The sequence below is a fragment of the Hyaena hyaena genome, unplaced genomic scaffold, assembly GCF_003009895.1.
Source record: "Hyaena hyaena isolate Hyena2069 unplaced genomic scaffold, ASM300989v1 scaffold_406, whole genome shotgun sequence".
Taxonomy (NCBI): Eukaryota; Metazoa; Chordata; class Mammalia; order Carnivora; family Hyaenidae; genus Hyaena; species Hyaena hyaena.
Genome location: NW_024081038.1, coordinates 1,211,202 through 1,233,581, shown reverse-complemented (window position 1 = coordinate 1,233,581; position 22,380 = coordinate 1,211,202). Strand labels below are relative to the sequence as shown.

The window sequence follows — 22,380 nt, the reverse complement described above, 5'->3', positions numbered from 1 at the left end:
TTCCTCAAGTTTGAAAACTACTGCTGTGAGCAGCAAGCAGCCAAAAAAAAGTTCCAAAACAGAATGAAATGGTGAGATTTATCACCCTCTTCTCTTAAGGTCCATGTCTTTCCCCAGAACTGCCTTCCATCAGAGTGCTGTCCAGTTTTTCTTTAAAAGTCAGGAAACATCGAAGACATGGACTATGTCCTGTTCATTTTTGCTCAACACACTGTCTCTGAGGTAGAGCTTCTTATGCAGCGGCATCAATAAGAATTTACTCAAAGAATAACCACTCCAAACAAGGAATTCCAGAAATTGTCTGACTGTGGGCCTCCAAAAGGAAACAACTATCTCCCTGAACAAATACACAGCTCATGTGGATGGTTAACTTCTGAAATGGCTGTCAAAAAATAGGCATTCCTCTGGTAAACAACCAGAGGATGTTGGCTTGCTTCTGTCACTCTCACAAAAGCTGGAGAAATTGGAAGGCTGGGCCTGTCCCTTCACTCTCCTACTTCCCCTACAGTGGAGCCCAGCACATGGTACAAAGCAGACACTGAGATATCCTGCAGGAAACAAAGTTGGAGGCAAAAAAGCTCCAAACTCTTCATGTCCTCTAGAAGAGCTCAGGAAGAGGAGCTTAGTCATTGCTTGGTTAAACTTCTAATTCCCAGACTAGAATATATTGGAAAGAGAAGAGAAACTAATTTCCAAGAGCTATGTTGAAATCTTAGGGTTTGGGAAAGGAGGGATGACAGAACAGGGTGAGAAAAGTGGGATATAGGGGCGTCTGGGCGGCTCAGTCAGTTAAGAGTCCAACTTCAGCTCAGGTCATGATCTCATGGTTTATGGGTTTGAGCCCCGTGTCGGGCTCTGTGCTGAACGCTCGCTCAGAGCCTGGAGCCTGGTTCGAGTTCTGTGTCCTTCTCTCTCTGCCCCTCCCCCACTCACACTCTTACTCTTTCTTTCAAAAATAAATAAATGTAAAAAAAAAAAAAAAAAAAAGTCGGATGTATTGGCCTTTTCCTCCTGAGAAGGAATATATGCCTTTGTACCCATTAGTAGACATAACAAATGTGCTCACTTTCTATGGTCTAGATTGTTGGCTAACGAAGGTGTAGTAGAGGAACACACAGATATGAGGCAGATGGACAAGTACCAGCCTGTGAAGTACAGAGAACAACACACTCCTGCCACTGCTGCCAAGGGAGCTTAGTCATGTCCAGCACAATGGGGCCTTTCTGCTTGGCATGTGGAGTGGAAAGAAGGCCACTTTTTTGTTGCTAGAAAGGCCTGAGGCTAGCTGTGCTACAAGGGCCTTTTGTCTCCTGGGAGGATGCCTTGATACAAGCCCGAACAAGGACACTAGGCATGCAGGAACTCACCTCTCTGCACCTTACACTGCAGTGGAGATGGGCAGGAGTCACTCTAGACCGGGGTTTCTCGGTCTCTGCACCACTAACATTGTGGACAGGATAATACTTTGTTGTGGGGGACTGTCCTCTGCAGTGGAGAATGTTTACCAGTATCTCTGGCATCCACCCGTGAGATGTAGCAGGCTGCCAATCATGACAATCAAAACTGTCTCCGTGTACTGCCAAATTTTCCCTGGCAGATAAAATTGCCCGCCCCCCCAGCTGAGAACCACTGTTGTAAATACTACATTAAGTGAGACAGAGGGTCTATAAGGGGGGCCACTGCATTCCAATGAGAACGGACTCAACATAGTCAGCCCCTAAACGGCTAAGCTATTGGGAAGAGGATAATGGCTTTAGCATATCAGGACAAACCTCAAGGTAATTTGTGTGTGTGTGTGTGTGTGTGTGTTCTACACATCATTCTGTTACCTAGTGACACAAGCTGTCTAGGTAAGCTTGGCAGCATGGTGTTTGCCCACCCAGAGTCACTACAGTCTGGGCAAAGTAAACCAGGATGGGCTGCATCCTTATCAGACAGCGACCCTGTGTCCAAATCATTAGCCAAGGTGAGATATCAGGGTCCATTACCCCTAAAGTTCAAGGGCCTAAAAGTTAAAAGTCTTGTTTTGCTTTCTCATTCCAAAAGAGAAAATGGGAAGAATCTCCAGACCAAAGTGAGGAAGAAGGTAATAGCAAGTACAGAAAGCTGTGGCTGTTTGGCAAGGATACAGATAGTCTCCAAATGACTCACATGCCCACATCCCAGGAGGATATGTGAGCAAGAGAGAGTCTTCTAAAGTCATGAGCCTCTCTCATCACCCTAAGCCTGTCCATGAGGCCCCTGGAGAGATAAAAAAAAAAAACAACAACTATGTCTCTGGGCAAAATGACAGACAATACTACACAGCGTCAGAGAAGGCCAGTCCCTAGAGGTTTCTGCACCAAATAGTCCTTCATAACAGAAGTGTATAAGGTGACTAGCTTTGTAGGCTCCAACCCTTTTAATGACATAATCTACCTGTATTTTGAGCATACATTGCCAACACAGGATGATCTATTTATAAATTAGATTCATGTACTGACAGTAGATATACAGTAAAACATACACAAAAATTAAAGACTGAGATAAATACAACATGAGTATATGCTGTAGTGCTTTCTTCTAGCACCCAGCTGATTGTCTTATGAAGCTGGAAACCACTGGGCAAATAGTCAAACTCATCCCAAACAGATGACTTGAACTTCACAGCTCCTCCCTGGATGCTGCCTCGGCTGTCGCTCTGAACTTGGCAGACCTTATCTACAATCATTGTCTTGCAGTATTTTCCTACTCATCTTTGGAAATTGCTCTCAGACTTCTAGGTCTTTGCTATTTCCAGAAAAGCTATTTTCCCTCTGTGGACTGCCAAACACCAACTAATCCTTAAAACCTAGCTCCAACTCTTCACTTGTGGAAATGCTTTGAAACACATTTCTAAATCCTCTCTTCTAAAACCTTCAAACTAAGTACTAGCACTCCCTTCTCTGCTTACTTAGTGCTTTCTTCAGACTTCTTTTCTAATATGTATGTTATATTGTTATTATTTAGTCACATGTTCCTCTTCTCCATTGTGCTATAAGAAATATGGTGGTAGGGAACGTCTTTTCTATTTCATATTCCCTAATGTTCAACATGGGGCTAGATCATTCTAAATACTCTGTAAAGTTTAATGAATGGATAAGAGAATCAATATGAATGAATGAATGAATGAATGAACAAATGAAGGCAATCTGTAGGTTCTGGATCACTGGTAGTACATCCCATCAGGATTTCCAGTATGTTTCCCCACCAACAGCATCACTGCCCCCCACAAAAAGATAAAGGGGGGAATGTTTTTACTATTGTTTTAAGCATTATCTTATGCATATCAGCAGAGAACTCTAGAAATTGATGATCAATTAGCTTCTCAGATAGGAAAGATCTATCCTGGTCTCCACACTATATTTCAGAGATAGGAAAGGACCTTTTCCATTTGAGAAGGATTTTTATAAAAAATGAGTAAACTCTCCTACTCTATTTTAGAATAACCACAAAATAAAAATGAATTCATCCAGGATTCCCAAATACCTGGCCATTTTAGAATGCTGGATTTTAACTATCAAATTTATTCAACACTAGATTTGGACCTGGAAGGCTTTTGATTTCCATCCTATTGGCCATGGATCACCTTGAGTAAATCACTTAACCATTCTGAATCTTAACTTCCCCTTCAATAAAATATCTTTCTAGTCATTCAAAACATTTATTTTGTATGATGTGTCAGGCACTGGAAACAGAGCAGTGATTGATACAGATACCCATGTAGCTTACAATCTAGTAGTACTGATCTCTTTGAATTGTTGAATTAAATGAGTTTATATGTTTGAAAATGCCTAGGATTTAATACAAACTCAGTAGTAACTTCTTCATTCATATATATGAATGAACATGTATCCATTCATTTAACAAGGGATAGATATTGAAAACTGGTTAGAACCTGGTGGATACAGCTGTAGGCTCACCAGAGGAAAGAAATGTGAGCAAAGACACAGAACTATAAAATGTGAGACCTGTCCAGAAAACATTAACTTCAGTTTGTCTGGAGTCTAAAGGTTACATATAGAGAGACACAGAGAGTGAGCCATTGGTGAGGCCAAATAATAAAAGTCCTTGAAAGCAGGTGGTCTTGAACTCCACAATCATTTATTTATTGAAAAAACAAAAATAAAAACAAACATTGAGCACCTACTACTTGCCAGGCACTGCTTTAGGAGCTAAGGATACAATAGCATATAAAACAGAGTCACAGATGCAAGGAACTCTCCTTCCATTTGGGGGATAGTTCAGGGAGGTGAGAGCATCATCTCTCATTTTTCTGGTGACTTCTTAAGAGTATAGAATTCACCATTTTATCCTTAGGTCCTCACGGGGTTATGGTGGAGTAGGACTTACTTAACGCAAAATAGTCTTCTATTTTTAATAGGAACTTAGAAAATACTTAACTTTGAATTACCTAGAGTTGTTTCCTTTAGAAACCAGAGCTATTTATTTGTATTTAAAGCAATGTTCATTATTTGTACGGATTCTTAATTCCTCTGTGTGAATAAATGCAAGACAGTAAAAAAAAAAAAAAAAAAACAAAAAACAGAGTCACAGATCCCTGGTGCTTATATTCTGGTGGAGAGGGACTAAAACACTGTACACAAATAACTCTATGTTGGGTGGTGATGAGTACAAGGAAGAAAAGTAAAGCAGAGTAGGAGGACAGAGTAGCCCTACATCAGATCAGACTGGGGTAGGCCTTTCTGATGAACTGACGTCTGAACAGAAAGTGAAAGGAAGGTGTGAGCCATGTGAATTCTTAGGGGGAGGCTTTCCAGAACGATGGAATAGTAAGTATCACTCCCTAACACTTGAGCTGTAATGATACCTCCAGAACATGCCAGAACAGATCCCTGGCCTTAGCCAATCCTTTCTCTTGCCGCAGAAAGAATAAGCAGTAAGAAATGGGCTCCTGAATCAGGATCTCATTCCCCTAATAAACTGGTGGTGCTTCCAGATGAAGCCCTCATTTAGTTTTGTGGTTTCAAAGCCAAATCCCAAAAGAACTACATCTGGTAGGAATGTTGCCAGTCCTTTCTTTGCCTCTCCTTCACACAAATATTAGTCAGTTGATCTCTCGGTCAGCCTTTGCTCAGCCCTTTAGTCAGCCAGTCAGATATAGCACAGAAGTTTAAGAACATGGGCTTTTTAATTTGGATCTGCCACTTACTAGATATAGGACAATGGACAAGTTACTTAACCTTTCTGGGACTCATTTTTGTCACCTATAAAATGGTAAGAATCAGAGTTCTCACATCCCAAGAGAGTAGTGAAGATATGGGAAGCTCCTAGCATACATAAATGCTAAGGGAATATTGGCTATTGTTACCATCACCATTCATTCATTCATTCACCAAGTTTTCTTTGGCTCCTTACTCTAGTACATCCTGGGTGAGTTACTACACACAGAGATCAATATGTGTAATCTCTATCACAAGGGGCCCTTCTAGAGGGGGAGACATGCAAGAAAACAAATGAGTACAACACAGTGTGATATGTGCTATATCACAAGGATATATGGGGTGACATCAGAGGACAGAGAAAGGAATGGCTAACTGCTAAAGTGTGACAGAAAAGGCATCATGAAGCCTACCTTCTTCGCTGGCTACTCTGGCTAGGGAACACTTCAAGACACCTACAGAATCTTACCAAAGTGGCCCTCCCTTCAAAGTAGTTTGGGGCCTAAGCCTATGTTTTGTCTCTCTAAGTGGTTTCCTTCTGCCTCTCACTAGCAGCTTGCCACTTGCACCTAGAGGGACACACAGGTCTTAGTTTTCTGATGTGGTGTCAACCTCAACCCCTGAATCATCACTGCAAAGAGAATCTGGCCCTTGGGCCAAGGCCTCATGTGACAGGGCCACTAGACTACCGAGCACAAACCAGTTCTACATGGCTGCAGAGCTGTAAGAGAACCTAGACTTTAGAATGTTGAACGAGCCAAACAACTTGTGTCAGATCACACGGTGAAAAAGCCAAGGACGAGCTTTTTCTTCTGTACCCCTATGCTGGGCCAGGCCCTGTGCTAAGTGTTAAGATATAAAATCGTATAAAGTAGTGCCCTCAAGGAATCTGGTGGGAAAACAGGCAAGGGAATAGATAGATTCTATTGCAACCAAGGTTGCAATTGGTTGTTAAATGCAGTGATGAGATAAGATTAAGGAGATGTGGGAACACAGTAAGTACCTAACCTAAACTAGGGTCTCCAGGGAAGATTTCCTAAAGAAGGGTATACTTTTGGTGCTGTATGTAAGTGATGAATCACTAACTTCTACTCCTGAACTTAATACTATACTATATGCTATCCATTAACTAATTTGAATTTAAATAAAATCTTGAAAGAAAAAAATGAAAAGAATATAAAAAATAAAGAGAATAAAAAGAGGAAAAAAAAAGAAGGGTATACTTAAATTGAGTCTTAATTGTCAAATAGGATTTAATCAGATCATCAAGGGGGAAGGACAGAGGGAACAGTATCTATGAAAGCATCAAGGGATTAAAGGAAATGACATACCCTCACAACTTGCAGATAAATTAGTGCAGCTACAGAGGAGACGTGATGAAGAGTGGTAGAAAATACGTGGATCACAGAAATAACCATGGGCCTGATAAGCTAAACTAATGTAGCACAACGGCTGGTATATAGAAGGTACTCAAGTTAATTTTTGAAAGTATACTTATTTATTTTGAAAGGGAGAGCAGAGAGAGAATCTTAAGAAGGGTCCACGCTGTCAGTGTAGAGCCTGATGCATAGCTCAAACCCACAAACCATGAGATCATGACTTGAGCTGAAATCAAGAGTTGGACACTTAATCAATTGAGCCTCCCAGGCACCCTCATTTTTTTTTTTTTTTTTTTTTAATAATGAAGGCATAGTTGCACAAGTTGTAGGAAAGAAACAGTACCTTTTGGGGCCAATACTACAGAGGTGAATAAGGCATGATGAAGAAACATGCCATTAAAATATAAAGAAACTCTCAGGATATAAAAAGTCACCAGGTTTTTATTTATATATACATATTGAACTTTTTTCTCCAACTGAGATAATTCAGTTGCGATTACAAATGAACATTTAGTTTCAATGCATCTAACATTTCACAGATAAGCATTTAAAAAAATTGATGGCATTTTCTGTAACAATTTGTTTCATCAACAACTACTAAGATTTCAAGTACCTTATTTTGTTAAGTCCCAAATGAGATAGCAGTTGTAACCTAAGCTTACTGCTAGTTCTACACAAATTCAAGTGTTACCTAATGAATAGAAAAGGCAATATTTACCTCCTCCAAGTAACATATGATTATCATATATGATTACACAGGACTTTACTTGTAACATTTTTAGCAATACCTCTATTTGTCGAGGTTCCAATTAAGAATATTTCTTCCACCTAGAAATTTGGTGTTCTAGCATGTTTGTTTCATTATTTAAAAAAATAAATAAAAATAAAAAATGAGAAGCCACTGAAAAATGTAAGCAGAGACCTGGTCAGATATTTACTTTAGAAAAATCCTTCTGGTATGTAATGAAGGACAAACTGCAGTAGAGCTAGACTGGCCAAGAGGAAAGGAATGAAAGCATGCAGGCAAAAGATGATTAAGCTGAGGTTTCTGCTTCAGGCTAAGATGAACTAACTAGAATGAAATTCACCCTCTCTCCTGAAACAACCAAAAAAAAAGACAAGATATATGAAACAATGGTTTTCAAGACGCTGGACATCAGCCTACAATGGACATTGATCTTTGAGAGATGGCAAACAAATGAGGCAAGTGATACAATTGTCCTAGTTATGGCTTTGAAACCAGGCCACAGTGCAGAGAGTGAAACTAAGATTGAGAGGGAAGAAATGGAAGTACACTAGTGTGAGGTTCTTACACTATAAGTGACAAGGTATGATAATAGCTCTTTAGAACCCTGATGTACTGCTGGTGGAAATGTATTATTGTCAGTGCGGAATGCAGTATGGAAGATCCTCAAAAAATTAAAAATAAAATTACCATACAATCCAGTGTCTCTGCTACTAGGTATTTACCCAAAGAAAATGAAAACAATGGGGTGCGTGGGTGGCTCAGCTGGTTGAGTGTCCAACTATTGATTTTGGCTCAGATCATGATCTCCCAGTTCACAAGATTGAGCCCCATGGCAGGCTTTCTGCTAATAACACAGAGTCTGCTTGGGTTTCCCTCCCTCCCTCTCTCATTTTCTCTCTCTCTCCCCCCCATCTCAGTTTCAAAATAAATAAATAAACATTTAAAAAAACCACTAATTTGAAAAAATATATGCACCTCTGTTTATTGCAGCATTATTAACAATAGCAAAGACATGAAAGCAACCTAAGTGTTCATTGATAGATGAATGGATAAAGAAGATGTGGTATATATACAATGGAATACTACTCACCCACAAAGAAGAATGAGATCTTAACATATGCAACAACACAGATGGACCTGGAGGATATTATGCTAAGTGAAGTAAGACAGAGAAAAATAAATGCCATATGATTTAACTTATATGTGGAATCTAAAAAATAATACAAATGAACAAACAAACAAAGCAGACACAGACCCATAAACAGAGAAAATACTAGTGGTTGCCAGAGGAGAGGGGGCTAGGGATAGAGCAAATGGGTAAAGGGGAATGGGATGTACAGGCTTCCAGTTATAAAATGAATAAGTCACAGTGATGAAAGGTACAGCATAGGGAATATAATCAATGGTAATGCAATAGCATTTTGTGGTGACAGATAGTAGCTGCAGTTGTGGTGAGGAAAGCATAATGTGTGGAGTTTTTGAATCACTATGTTATACACCTGAAACTAAAGAAATATTGTCAACTATATTACAAATAAAACAACAATATCCCTAGAAAGTAGACTGTGAAAGATTAAAGATGTATATTTTGTCTCCTAAGCAACACTAAAATAACAAAACAGAGTTAAAGCAACAAAAAAGACCAAATGGAATCATAAAAACTACTCATTAATCCAAAGAAAGGCAGAAAAAAGAAGAAAACAGAATAAAATACCATAGGGAAAAAAATCAGAAAACAAATAGTAAATAGTAGCCTCAAATCTACTCATATTAATATCCACATTAAATGAAAATGGTCTCAATACCTCAACTAAAAGGCAGAGATTATCAGATTGCCAAAAAATACAAGATTCAGTCATAAACTGTCTATAAGAAATTCATTTAGGGGTGCTTGGGTGGCTCAGTCAGTTAACTGTCTGACTCTTGGTATCAGCTCAGGTCATGATCTCACAGTCTCGTGTGTTCAAGCCCTACATCAAGCCCTCTGTGCTATCAGAGGGATTCTCTCTTTCTCGCTGTCTCTGCCCCTCCCCCACTTGCCCTGTCTGTCTCTCTCAAAATAAATACATTTTAAAAAAAGAAATAAAAAGGAAATGCATTTAAGTATAAAGACACAAGTAGATTAAAAAAGTAAATACATGGAAAAAGATACACAAAACTAATAATACTCAAAAGAAAGCTATATTTATATCAAAGTAGATTTCAGAGCAAAAAACATCACCAGGGATAATGAAAGACACTTCATAATAATGAGATTAACTAATCAAGAAGACACAATAATCCTAAATCTTTGGGCACCTAGCTGGCTCAGTGGGTAAAGAATGCAGCTCTTGAACTCAGGATTGTGAGTCCAAGTCCCACACTGGATGTAGAGATTACTTAAAACTTTTTTAAAGCTTATTTATTTTTTTTTTTTTAAGAGAGAGAGAGCACACACAGCAGGGGCAGATAAGGAGAAAGAGAATCCCAAGCAGGCTCTGCACCGTCAGCACAGAGACATGAGATCATGACCTGAGCCAAAATCAAGAGTCAGATGCTTAAACAACTGAGCCAGCCAGATACCCCTCATTGTGGTTTTGATTAACATTTCCCTAGAGATTAATGATGTTTATCATTTCATGTATTTATTGACCATATGTATATCTTTTCAAAAATTTATTATTTTAAATAAGCTCTATGCCCAATGTGGGACTTGGACTCATGACCTGGAGTTTAAGAGCCACATGCTCTATTGAGAGCCAGCCAGGCACCCCCATATGTATATTTTCTTTGGAAAAATGTCTGTTCAATGGCTTTGTCCATTTAAAATTAGGTTGTTAAGGGGCATCTAGGTGGGCTCAATTGGTTAAGTGTCCAACTTCAGCTCAGGTCATAATCTGATGGTTTGTGAATTTGAGCCCCACATTGGGCTCTGTGCTGACAACTCAGAGCGTGGAGCCTGCTTCAGATTCTGTGTCTCCCTCTCTCTGCCCCTCCCCTATTTGCACTCTGTCTCTCTTTCTTGAAAATAAACATTAAAAAATAATAAAAACTAAAATTAAAAAAATAATAATCCTAATGCTTTATATACCTAGTAACATACCTTCAAAATACATGAAGCAAAAACTCATAGAATTAAAAGAGAAATAGGTAAATCCAATATTAGAGTTGAAAATTTAAATACTCCCCCTCAACAGCTGATAGAGCAAGTAGGCAGAAAATCAGCAAAGGTATAGTAGACATTAACAACACCATCAACCATCATGGCCTGACTGACATTTATGGAACACTCCACCCAACAACAGTCAAGTGCACATGGAACATTTCACAAGATATATGACATTCAGGAACACAATAAAATGTCTTAAAAAATTGTAAGGGATTCAAGCCATACAAAGTATGTTCTCAAACCACAATGGAATTTAACTGGAAATCAACAGCAGAAAAACCCTTGGGTAATCTCCCAACATTTGAAAACTACATAACATGTTTCTAAAAAACTCCTAAATCAAAGAAGATATCAAAGAGGAAATAGAAAGCAAATAGAATATTTGAACTGAATAAAAATAAGAAGAAAACATGTCATCTAACATAGTGAAGAGCCAACACTAGATGGATATAAGATACAAGACAGACTTCAGAGGCATGCATTTCCAGGACCAAAATAACTCCTCCAATTGGAATACATTATTAATGGATATCAAGTTATTGAAGACTGTACCAGACCAAAAAAACCCAAAAAAAACCAAAAAACAGTGAGAATAAATATTTACCACCAGCTGCATTTTCATTTTAGGTATTTTTACTCCATCTATGCTACCTACAAATCAGTTAGAAATAAGCAAAAAACCACAACACACCAGAAATTGTGAAATGCTGTTAAAAGCAGTACTTACAGGAAATTTATAGTACTAAATGCCAATATTAGAAAACAGGGAAGGTCTCAAATCAATGACCTCAGTTTCCACCTTAACAAACTAGAAAAGAAGAAAAAATTAAATCCAAAGTAAGCGGAAGAAAGAAAATAATAAAGATCAAAGTAAAAATCAATGAAATACCCAACAAAAGAGAAAATCTTTGATTTTTATATCAATATATTAAAAGAATAGGAAAATATTATGAATAAATGTATGCCTATAAATTTGACAACTTAATGAAATAAATAAATTAAAGACACAAACTACAAAAGCTCACTTAAGACGTAAATAACCTAATAGTCCTACACCTATGAAAGAAATTGACATTGTCATTAAAAACCTTCCCACATAGAAAACTCCAGGCTCATATGACTTTACTGGTGAATTCTACCAAGTATTTAAGGAGAAATAATACCAATTATATATGACGTCTTCTGAAAAATTGAAGACTACTTCCCAATTAATGAGGTCAGCATAATCCTGATACCAAAAACAAAGATACTACAAGAAAACTATAAACCAATATCCCTCATTAACAAAGGTATAAAAATATGAAAGAAAATTTTAGCAAATAGAATCCAACGATATAGTAAAAGGATGATGACCAAGTTGGGTTTATCCAAAGGATGCAGGATTGACTTAACAGTTAAAAATTAATCAGTGTAATTCACCATCTTAGCAAACAAAAGTAGAAAAATCAGACAATCATCTCAATAGACACAGAAAACTCATTTGATAAAATCCAACATCAATTCCTGACAAAAACTTCTCAGCAAATTAGTAATAGCTTCCACAATCTGATAAAAGGAGAAAAAGCCCCACAGCTAATTTTACATTTAAAGATGAAAGACTGGATGCTTTCCTCCTAAGATCAGAAACAAGACAATGATGCCTGCTCCTACCACTTCTCAACACTGTACTGGAGATACTAACCAGGACAGTCAAACAAGAAGAGGAATTTTTTTAAAGGCATCAGATTGGAAAAGAAATAACAAACCTTTCTTTACTAGAAGACTTGATGATCTCAGTTGAAACTCTGATGGCATCTCACAAATAAGTGAGTTTAGCAAGGTTGCAGAATACAAGATCAATATATAAAAATCAATTATATTTCTATATATAAACAACAATTAGGAACTAAATTTTTTAAATGCCCTTTATGTGGTCAATATTTTACATATTTTACCACAATTTAAAAAATACTACTCATAATAGCATTAAAATCTATGAAATACTTAGAGATAAATCTGACAAAATATATGAAAGATCTGTACACTGAAAAACTACAAAATATTACTGGGACAAAATATATCTCCTAACTAAACAGAGAGATATACCTTATACATCAATCAGAAAACTCAGTATTGTCAAGATGTCAGTTTTCTCAAACTGAGCTACAGATTCAATGCAATGCCAATCAAAATACTAGTAGGCTTTTTTGTAGAAATTGACAAGTTGATTCAAGAACAAGAGCTAACACTAACTGACTAAAAGAGTTATTATAAGACTATTGTAATCAAAATAACATGGTATTGACATAAGGCCAGGCAAGTGGATCAGAATACAAAGTTCAGAAATAAACCCATACTTATATGAACAACTGATTTTTAACAAAAGGTCAGGCAATGCAGTGGGAGAAAGGACAGATTTTTCAACAAATGGTTCTAGAACAAGTGAGACATCCATAAGCACACACACAAAAAAAGTTTGGACTCACACTTAACACTAACATCCACAAATTACTACAGAACAGATCAGAAGCCTAAATATAAAACCTACAACTATAAAACTTCTAGAGGAAAACATAGGAGAAAATGCTTGTGTCACCTTGAGTTAGGCAAATATTTCTTACATATGACACCAAAAGCATGGCTCTTAAAAGGATAAATTGGAACACTGGATCTCAGGAAAATTAAAACTTATTGTTCTTCAAAAGATACTATTAAAAGAATGATAAACCACAAGACTGCGATAAAATCTTTGCAAAGCATGTATCTCATAAAGGATACCCATGTGTATACATGTGTCAAAACTTTTAAAAATTATACACTTTCAATATTTATACCTGATTGTATTATTAATTACAACTCAATAAATCTTTCAAAAAGATGAAGTTGAGCTAAGGCAGTATTATAGGAGATGCACATAAAATATATGAGAGAGACAGAATCCTCAGGACTTGGTAACAGAAATGGGTGAGAGATGCTCCTTTATTAAATGAGGATACAAGTAAGAATGCTTACCCTCAAGCACTAAAGAATATAAACAGAAAATGCCTGTGATATGTGTTAAATCACTGCAGTGATGCTAGTTGTTCTGTAACTGGAGAAAAAGTATCTAAAGGAATCCAAGAGAAAGAAAACATCAATTGTACCTCTCCCCCAAAATGTAGCAACAATGGCTGAGGTAGTTATGTAAATGACCTGAAGATTCACTTAGCAAAATCATTTTTATATAGCTGAAGAAACAGAGAAACATATCTCTCACTGGGTTTATATAAAAGCAAAAAGGGGATACCAACTCTTTTATACCTGTCTGACTTCTGAAATGGTTTAGACAGAAGTCCAATGCCTCCTGCCCCTGCTGTGTTGAATCAACAGAGAGAAAGGCCAGTTCTGCTGGGTTTCTCTCTAAAAGCCTCCTGGTTTGCTAGTAATGCTCCACTGCCCTCTGTGAAAAATCCCATCCTACAAAGAATAGCACAGACAGAACTGGAGATCTTTGAGTTTATTTCATTATTTCCAAATTATTCTTTGGAACTGTTGCCAAACCATTTCCAGTAGAGAATAAACATTTTCTCAAGACAAAGTTCAGAGTCACACTGGAATACCAAGTACTTTTGCTTTTAGCTGGAATCATTTTAGTTAGGATCAAAATTGATAGTTTAAGATGTCTTTGATACATAAAAATGGGGAATGAAATTATTGCTTAAGTTTGGCAGATAGTGTCTTTTAAAATCTTGTGTCCAGGAAAGAAGAGAAAAAATAGTCATGATGCACTTTGTTTAGAAGAATGGAAGCCATGCTTTAGAGGAGAATCCTCTTAGGTCAGTCCTCCCACCACCCCTTCTAAGAGTACTGTTACTGTTTCACTGTCTCAAATATGCAAATAATTCTATTTCTCAAAGATTCTACAGAATCTACCTGGCATCCTTTCCTTGAAAGAACCACCATTCCCCTTACCTCACAGGGCCTTAGAGAAATTAGAAATTGCTGCTCCCTCCCCCACAGCCCCCTACATAAGCTCTCATTACCAATGCCTTACATAATAAATCTGTGATAAAAACTACCCTAATCTGATTTTCCCTCCACTACATCTCGCTGTTGAGCGAAGACACTTAGATGAAAAATGAATGAAGTAGAGACATCTGAGAGTAGCCAATTAGAAAAGGCCAATCCCCTAGAATCTGCTGCTGGGATCCCTGGAGTTCTCCCTTGTTCTTGATCATTCCTCAGCCCTGTTTGTTCAGCTCCTTCTTACTTAATTTTGTACAGCAAAGAATTTGGGTTTCTCTCTTTGTGCAACAAAGAATTGGGTGGTCTTTGTCTTCAAAGACACCTCAAATTTGGTGTCAATTTCTCTGGTGATAGTAACATCTTTGTTACTCATAGTGGGGCTCAGTGGATCACACTTGAGTTTGAGCTAATGAGATGACTCTGGATAGGGACTAGTTACCAGAAAGACCAACTGGGTGACTAGAGGATTGGGGCTTTGGACCAGGAGGTATCAGCCCAACCTTCGGAAAGGAACAGGGGTCTGGAGATGAAGAGCTGTTACGCAGCCAGTGATTCAATCAATCATGCCCATGTCATAGGACCTCAATAAAAACTCTGCACCTGAGGCTCAGATGAGCTTTCTCGTTAGCAAACACATCCATGATTAATGTGCTAGGAGGGTGATATGTCCAGATTCCAGGGAAATAAGACACAGAAGCCCCAAATGCAGGACCTTCCCAGACCTCACCCTATTTGTCTCTTCTTTTGTCTGGTCCTAACTTTTATCCATTCTAATAAGATTGTAATTAGAAGTACAGCACTTTCCTGAGTTCTGTGAGTCATGCAGTAAATTATCAAACCTGAGGGGATAGTGGGAACCTGTGATTTGTAGCCAGTCAGTCAGAGCAGGGGTGGCTGGAAACACCCAGGGTTTATGGCTGGTTGGTATCCGAAGTGAGAGCAGTCTTACTGAGGACTGTGCTCTTAACTTGTGAAGTCTGCACTATCTCTGGTTAAAAGAACTGCGTTACATTATTTCATTAAACACTCTCTGCCTCATTTTCCTCATCTGTAAATGCAGACCGTCATACTATTTATACTTCAAAGGGTTTTTATGAGAAATGAGTTAACATATATAAATTACTCAGAACAGTGCCTAGCAAAGTAGCTTCTTAGTTGTTGCTGTTTTTATTATTGAAGTCCAGAACTGGCAATTGTATTAATTATCAGACTTTTCTGTTAAAATCTAAATAACATGAAGGAAAGACTGGCTCTCAGTATCAGTCAGAAAATGTTAACAACTAATCACATAGATGGTACTGACGTTAGCCAGCTAATGTTCTGACACAAATGAACACTGCTGGTATCTATGTCATCTAGCAAAACTCAGACCAGCCACTTTGAGCCACTTCCAGAATATTACATGCTTTTTGTGGCTCTGGAAATCATCACTCCAGAGATTAAGGGCCTTGCTCTAAATAATGAAGCAAATTGTTGGGAGGAACAGTACACACGAAGATTCTTACTTTTAGCTTGTCAAACCACCAGGCATGACACATGGTGAGCAAATCCTAAAAGGATACATACGTGTCACTTGTCAGCTTAGCTGTGAGCTACATCACAGGGCACTAGAATGTTTCCCTGCTCATCAGTAATGGGAACCAACTCCTCAAAACTCATTCCATTGTCTTCCATCTTTCTGTCATTTAGAACACACTTGGAAGCGTTCCAATTGCTGAGCCCAGGAATAAAGTTCTTAGCAGAAAACTGTCTTGGCTGCTTTTTAGTATTATGATTTACTCCTTCTGTTTCTGCCCTCTCTTGGTCACTTTCCCTTCCCAGCTACTTGTGTATGAGCTTTCAGAGAAGGCCACAAATGTTCTCCCTGCCATCTTTCATTCCAAGTTCCCACTTATGAAACCTACTCTTAAAACCCAGGCGCCATGTCCTCAATGTTGTTACAGAAAAAGAAGAAAACTAAAATTAAACAGTACTAATAGGAGATTTTTCCTGGCAGTGCCCGTATAATTCCAAAGATCATTTCACTGTTTTATTTCTCATCAGTAAACGGCCTGAGTTGCTCAGGAGCTTTTAAACAAAGCCCCCACAAGGAACTCAGCTTTTAAAGATTTCCAGGAAGCTGTTTGTAAAGCTAACTTAAGCTTCTTCCAAATTGATAAAAACACAGAGTTAATAAGAACTGTCAGCCTGTTCATGCCAGAACTAGGACTAGAATCCAGGTCTTCTTGCCTTTGTTTTTTTTTTTTTTAAGTTTATTTATTTATCTTGAGGCAGAGACAGTGCAAGTGGGAGAGGGGTAAAGAGAGAGAGAGAGAGAGAGAGAAAATCCCAAACAGAGTCCACACTGTCAGAGTCTGATGTGGGGCTCTAACCCAAGAAGCTATGAGATTATGACCTGAGCTAAAACCAAGAGTTAGAAACTTAACAGACTGAGCTGCCCAGGCACCCGCCAGGTCTTGTTTTAAATCTAATGTTCTCTACCTACATTATAGATAATCCCTTCCAGATCTAAAATTCTATAATTCAAGGTAAAATTAAAACGAAAATAAAAACTGCCTCATTCCTACCAAAATTGGTTTTCTTTACCACCAGACCAGTGGTTTCAACCCAGACGGCATGGAAAAGCATTGATCCAGTGAACAGAAGGTCCAGGTCTAAGTCCTAGCTCTCTATTTACTAAATGCATGACAATGAACAAGAAACTTTATAAATCTAGGCCTAAGGCTCCTCATCTGCAAAAGCAAGGGCCCTGGTGGTCACTTAGGTTGAACCCTTCCTTGCATCAAGACCTACCCTATGAGACTCTGCAAAGAGATTGCTTTCAATCTTGTTAGTATCAAAGGACACTCTAGCCACAGATAGAGATGAAGAGGAGGGAAAAAACCCTGTTTTTCCCTTTCCTCTCAGGCTTCACACTGTTAGATATGCTCTTTCACTCACAGCTCTGAAGCAAATGCTTCAGAAAAAAAAACAGTAGTCCTGGTTTGACAATTTTATACATGAAAAATAACTAAAGTTTTTATTTAATAAGTTCAACATGAGTCAGCAGAGTGATGTGACTGCTGAAGGCTCTGGTATCGAATCAGATGCTGTGCAGGGTCTAGACCTAAGAAGCTGAAGGCTCTGGTATCAAATCAGCTGATGTGCAGGGTCTAGAACTAAGAAGCTGGTGATCCTGTTCAACTCTGCTGGTCATACCACACCTGCCAGTCTGCGTCCAACTCTAAGAGCTATGATCTAAGAAAGACATTAACAGAAATGTTTACAGGAAGGAGACTAAGAGGAGGAAGAGGCTGAAAAACATGTTTTCTTCAAAGAACCTATTAACCTGGAAAAGAAGACTCAGGGGAGAATCCATCTTACTTCCATCCAATGTTTGAATCATCCAGGACTCAGCAGAGCTGAGACCTAGTGGAGAGTGAGGGAAGGAAGGGGCTGCCTCAAAAGGTCAGTAAGCTCCCTATCTCAGGAGAAGCCGCAGAAACTGGGGCAGGTAGTGAGGAGACGAGTAGGGATAGGATAGAATCTATTTAGCATTCTAATGAAGAGCAGCTCCAACTCTATTTGGAGCATCTTCTCCCTTTCCCAACATGGTGACTAGATTCAGTCTATTAAGTGACTATATGTAGAACCATTTTAATAATATGCTCTTTACAAAGCATTTTATACTCATGTACTTTTAAGGCCAAATTGCTGCCCATCTTCTTCTGTCTTCTCTAAACCTTCCAGCAACTAGGATTGATAACCAAACTGCCTATTACCTTCTGAAGACTTCCATGCCTTCCACAGGTCCTCCACACTGATGAGCTTATCCTCACCATGGAAGGTGCTGTGTTTCACTGTCGGGTCATGGTAATTGAGGTCTTCCCTCAGGAACTGCAAGGGAAAAGCACACAAGTCACAAGGGATACCTAGGAGCCAGCCCATTGAGATCTCTCCACGCAGGCCATCTAACTTTCCACAGCACATTCCATCCACCCAATGTACAAGTGTGTCACATCACTCTTCTGTCCTTCCACGTGCATATGTCCTAGCTGCCAACTAGACTGCCTCTTCTTCTTTGTTGTATTTTCCACTTGAAAAAAAAGAATAAGAAAGTCCTTCCTCATATTTTTTAAATTATGGAAAGATAATAAATGATTGTTAACTGGAATTCAATAAGCTAGAAGAAGGAAGAAGCATAGGGAAAAAGAATTAACAATTTTTTGATCACTTGTTTATATACTAAGCAGTATTCCAAGAACTTCCACAATATTTTCTCATCTAATCCTTACAACCAATGAATCATTACACCTATTTTACAAATGAGAACAGCATCACTCTAAGATAATGCAACTTGCCCCAAATCACATTAAATTTAGAGAGATTTAATTACTTGCTATGATGTTTTTAAAATATGTCCACAATTCTATGATAATCCTCCCACAAAGGTGAATTCCTCTCCCCCTGAATATAGGCTGACATCTGTGACTCAACTTCCAACCAAGAGAATATGGCAGCAGCGATGTCAAGTGGCTTCCAAGAGTAGGTTAGAAAAGGCAATACAGATTCTCCCTGGCCCTCTCTGTTTTGGGACACATGCCTTGACAGCCCAGAGCCAACATACATGAAGCCTGGCTATCCAAAAGCCACCATTCTGGGGAGATCATATGGAAAAACTATGCAGAAATATAGACAGGTATCTGAGCAGCCCCAGCTGTTTGTCTCCCCAGCCCAAGAATCAGACAGGTGAGTGACTGAGACCTCAGGTGATTCCAGCCCCCAGCTTTTGAGTCACTGCATCTGATGCCAACTGGACAGAGATGAGCTGTCCCTGCTGAGCGATGCCCAGATTGCAGATAAATAACAAAATAAATGTTGCTGTTTGAAGCCACTGAGTTTTGGGGAAGTTTGTTATACAGCATTAGGTAACTCAAACATTTGCTCAAGTGATGAATTTGTATTCCACCCCAAGATATCTGACATTATAGTCCAAAATTTTCCCCAGCACTGTATATGTTGTCCTTTAAAATCCTAGTATTTCTTTTAATAATATACACCCTTATAAGAAAGAAGGAAAGCAAAAACAAATCAAAACTTTCAGAAATTTAACTGGTAATTAACTTCACAGATACTCATTCAGCCAGATTCTCAATCTCATCAGTATGTATAAGATTGAACACTGATCACGGCTTTCCCTAGAGCCTCAAACATCAAAGAAATATGCAATTCTGATCACTGTGTTTTTAAAACATAGTTTAGCAGGATTTTCAGGAACTGTCTCTTATCCATCTTTTCTCACCCTTGGGGTCCAGAAAAGGGTCTGACTTGGTATAACATCAGTAAATGTTACTGACTAAACAAACAGACGACTGACAGCATGGACCCACAATCAAGAGGTGATTTCCTCCCCCTAGGTTTTGTGGATATTGAAACATCTGAGTCTTAATGACTCAGGAGAGAAGTTTGAAGGGAGTTCACACTGGAGCACTCTCAACTGAGTCAGAGTATAGCCTGCTGGGCATGAGGAACTTGGCAGTGTCCACAACTATAGCATAGCACTGTCCAGTACAACTTTCTGCAATAATGGAAATGTTCAAATATCTGTCCTGTCCAAACAGTCCCCACTAGGCACATGTGGCTACTGGGCACTCATAATGTGGCTAGTGTGGCAAAATTTTTAAAAAATAAAATAAAAGCAAAAAACAAAAACAAAAAAACCCCCTGAGATTTAAAAAAAATTAATGCGGAGCTAAATGACCACCTGTGGCTAATGGCTACTTATCTACTGGGGTGCAGCTCTAATCCATTCTTCTACCTGTGGTTTGGGTGTGGCCTGGCTACACTTCCAAAGGGGTTGGAGTGGTATTAGGAAGTCAAGACCTCTGGTGAGATTAGGAGGTAAAAGCAGTGCTCACCTGCACAGGCTGGACAGCCCTTCGTGCCCTCCAGCCATAACTAAATTACACTGACACCAAAGGTTAGTTTCCCCAGCTCCCCAACCTCTCATTTGTAATTGTGAGAAAATTTATTTTTTAATAAGGACTACATGGGTGACATGGTAAAGAGCCCAGAACAAAGAGATTGTGGGTTTTTTTAAATTTTTAAAAAAAATTTTTGAGAATTAGAGAGAGACAGTATGAGCAGGGGAGTCAGAGAGAGAGATACACACAGAATGTGAAACAGGCTCCAGGCTCTGAGCTAGCTGTCAGCACAGAGCCCAACATGGGGCTCGAACCTACCAACCATGAGATCATGACCTGAGCTGAAGTCGGACGCTTAACTTACTGAGCCACCCAGGCATCCCCAAAGAGATTTTGTTGATTCTTAGAAAAACTAAACTAATTAAAGTATTTTTTTTAATTTTTAAAGTCATTCTTTTAAGCCATCTGACCTTTGATATGCTGTAAGTTGTGCATTTTAACAATTTTTTGCAAGTTGCCACACTGTTATCACAGCCCTATTCATTGAATTATCTTTTATTCATTTTGAAAAGTGCTATTTATTAATAATTAAGTCTTTACATATGGTTGAGTATATTTCTAGGCTCTGCATTCTTCTGTACTACATGATATTTCTTTTTTTTTAACTGTTTTTTTCAGTCTATTTATTTTATTTTTGAGAGAGAGTGAGAGAGAGAGTAAGTGCCATGCATGTGCACAGGTGGGGGAGGGGCAAAGAGAGAGACAGGGAGGCATAGAATCCAAAGCAATCCAGGCTCTGAGCTGTCAGTGTAGAGACCAACTCGGGGCTCAATCCCACCAACTGTGAGATCATGATCTGAGCTGAAGTTGGACACTTAACTGACTGAGTCACTCAGGCACCCCGATATTTCTATTTTTGTGCTAGCCCTTGACTGTTTTATTATGCTTTTTATTTTATTTTGTACTTTAATAGTAATTTCTAATGCTGGGACCCCTTCTTTCCCATGGCTCTTATGTTTCAGAATATTTCTTGTCAGTCTCAGTTGTTTGTTTTTCAAAATTACTTTTAGAACAATTCTGTTAACTTATTAAGACTCTGATTGGTCTCTTGGGGCACCTGGGTGGCTTAGTCGGTTAGGCGTCCGACTTTCGCTTAGTCATGATCTCGCAGTTCGTGGGTTCGAGCCCCCCATCGGGCTCTGTGCTGACTGCCAGCTCAGAGCCTGGAGCCTGTTTCAGTCTGTGACTCCCTCTCTCTCTGACCCTCCCCTGCTCATGCTGTCTCTCTCTCTCTCTCTCCTAGAAATAAATAAAACATTAAAAAAAATTAAAAAAAAAAGAATCTGATTGCTCTCACTGGAGGTCTAAGTGATGAGATCACTAGGCCTTAAACAACAGACACTGGGACATCTCAGGGGGGACACAGTCACAAGTAGTCAGACAGCCAGTCTGGGGACAGAAATTCATTAATTCACTTGGTCAACAAACATAAAATTTCTAAGTACCAGGCATAGTTCCAGGCACTAGAAATGCAGTGAGGAGTAAACAAAACAGATACAGATCTTTATCCTCACTGAGCTAATATCCTCTTTGGGTAAGAGAAACAGTAATTCCTATAAAGCAGGAAAGAGGAATAGGGAATACCATGAGCAGTGGTATTGGTGGTTTGTCATTTCAGAGGAGTCAAGGAAGGTTTCAGTAAGGAGGTAACTTAAGCATGTACCTGAAGGAGATGTTGGAGAAAGGCAAGCAGAATAACTAGGACAAGAGTGTCCCAAGAATAGCAAATGGCAAATGCAAAGGCCTTGAGGTGAGAACATGCTCAGTATGTTCAAGGAACAGCGAGGAGGCCAGTGTGACTGAAGAGAAATCAGACAGGTGGTGACTAGCGGGAGATGAACTCACGAAGAATCAGGGGTCCAGATCATAAACACCCTATAGGCCATTATATGGGCATGGACTTCGACTCTGAGAGGGGAGCTGTTGGGAACTTTGAACAGAGATTGATTGCTCCAAA

At 38.8% G+C, this 22,380-nt stretch overlaps 1 protein-coding gene across 3 annotated transcripts in view; it reads right to left on the bottom strand.

Moving 5' to 3' along the window:
- Positions 1 to 22,380, bottom strand: part of STIM1 (stromal interaction molecule 1) — a 187,518-nt gene that overhangs the window by 33,209 nt on the left and 131,929 nt on the right. For all 3 annotated transcript variants that reach the window (XM_039252033.1, XM_039252034.1, XM_039252035.1), the window contains one exon: positions 18,222 to 18,336. In XM_039252033.1, coding sequence (XP_039107964.1) covers positions 18,222 to 18,336 — 115 coding nt within the window. The remainder of the gene's footprint in view (positions 1 to 18,221; positions 18,337 to 22,380) is intronic.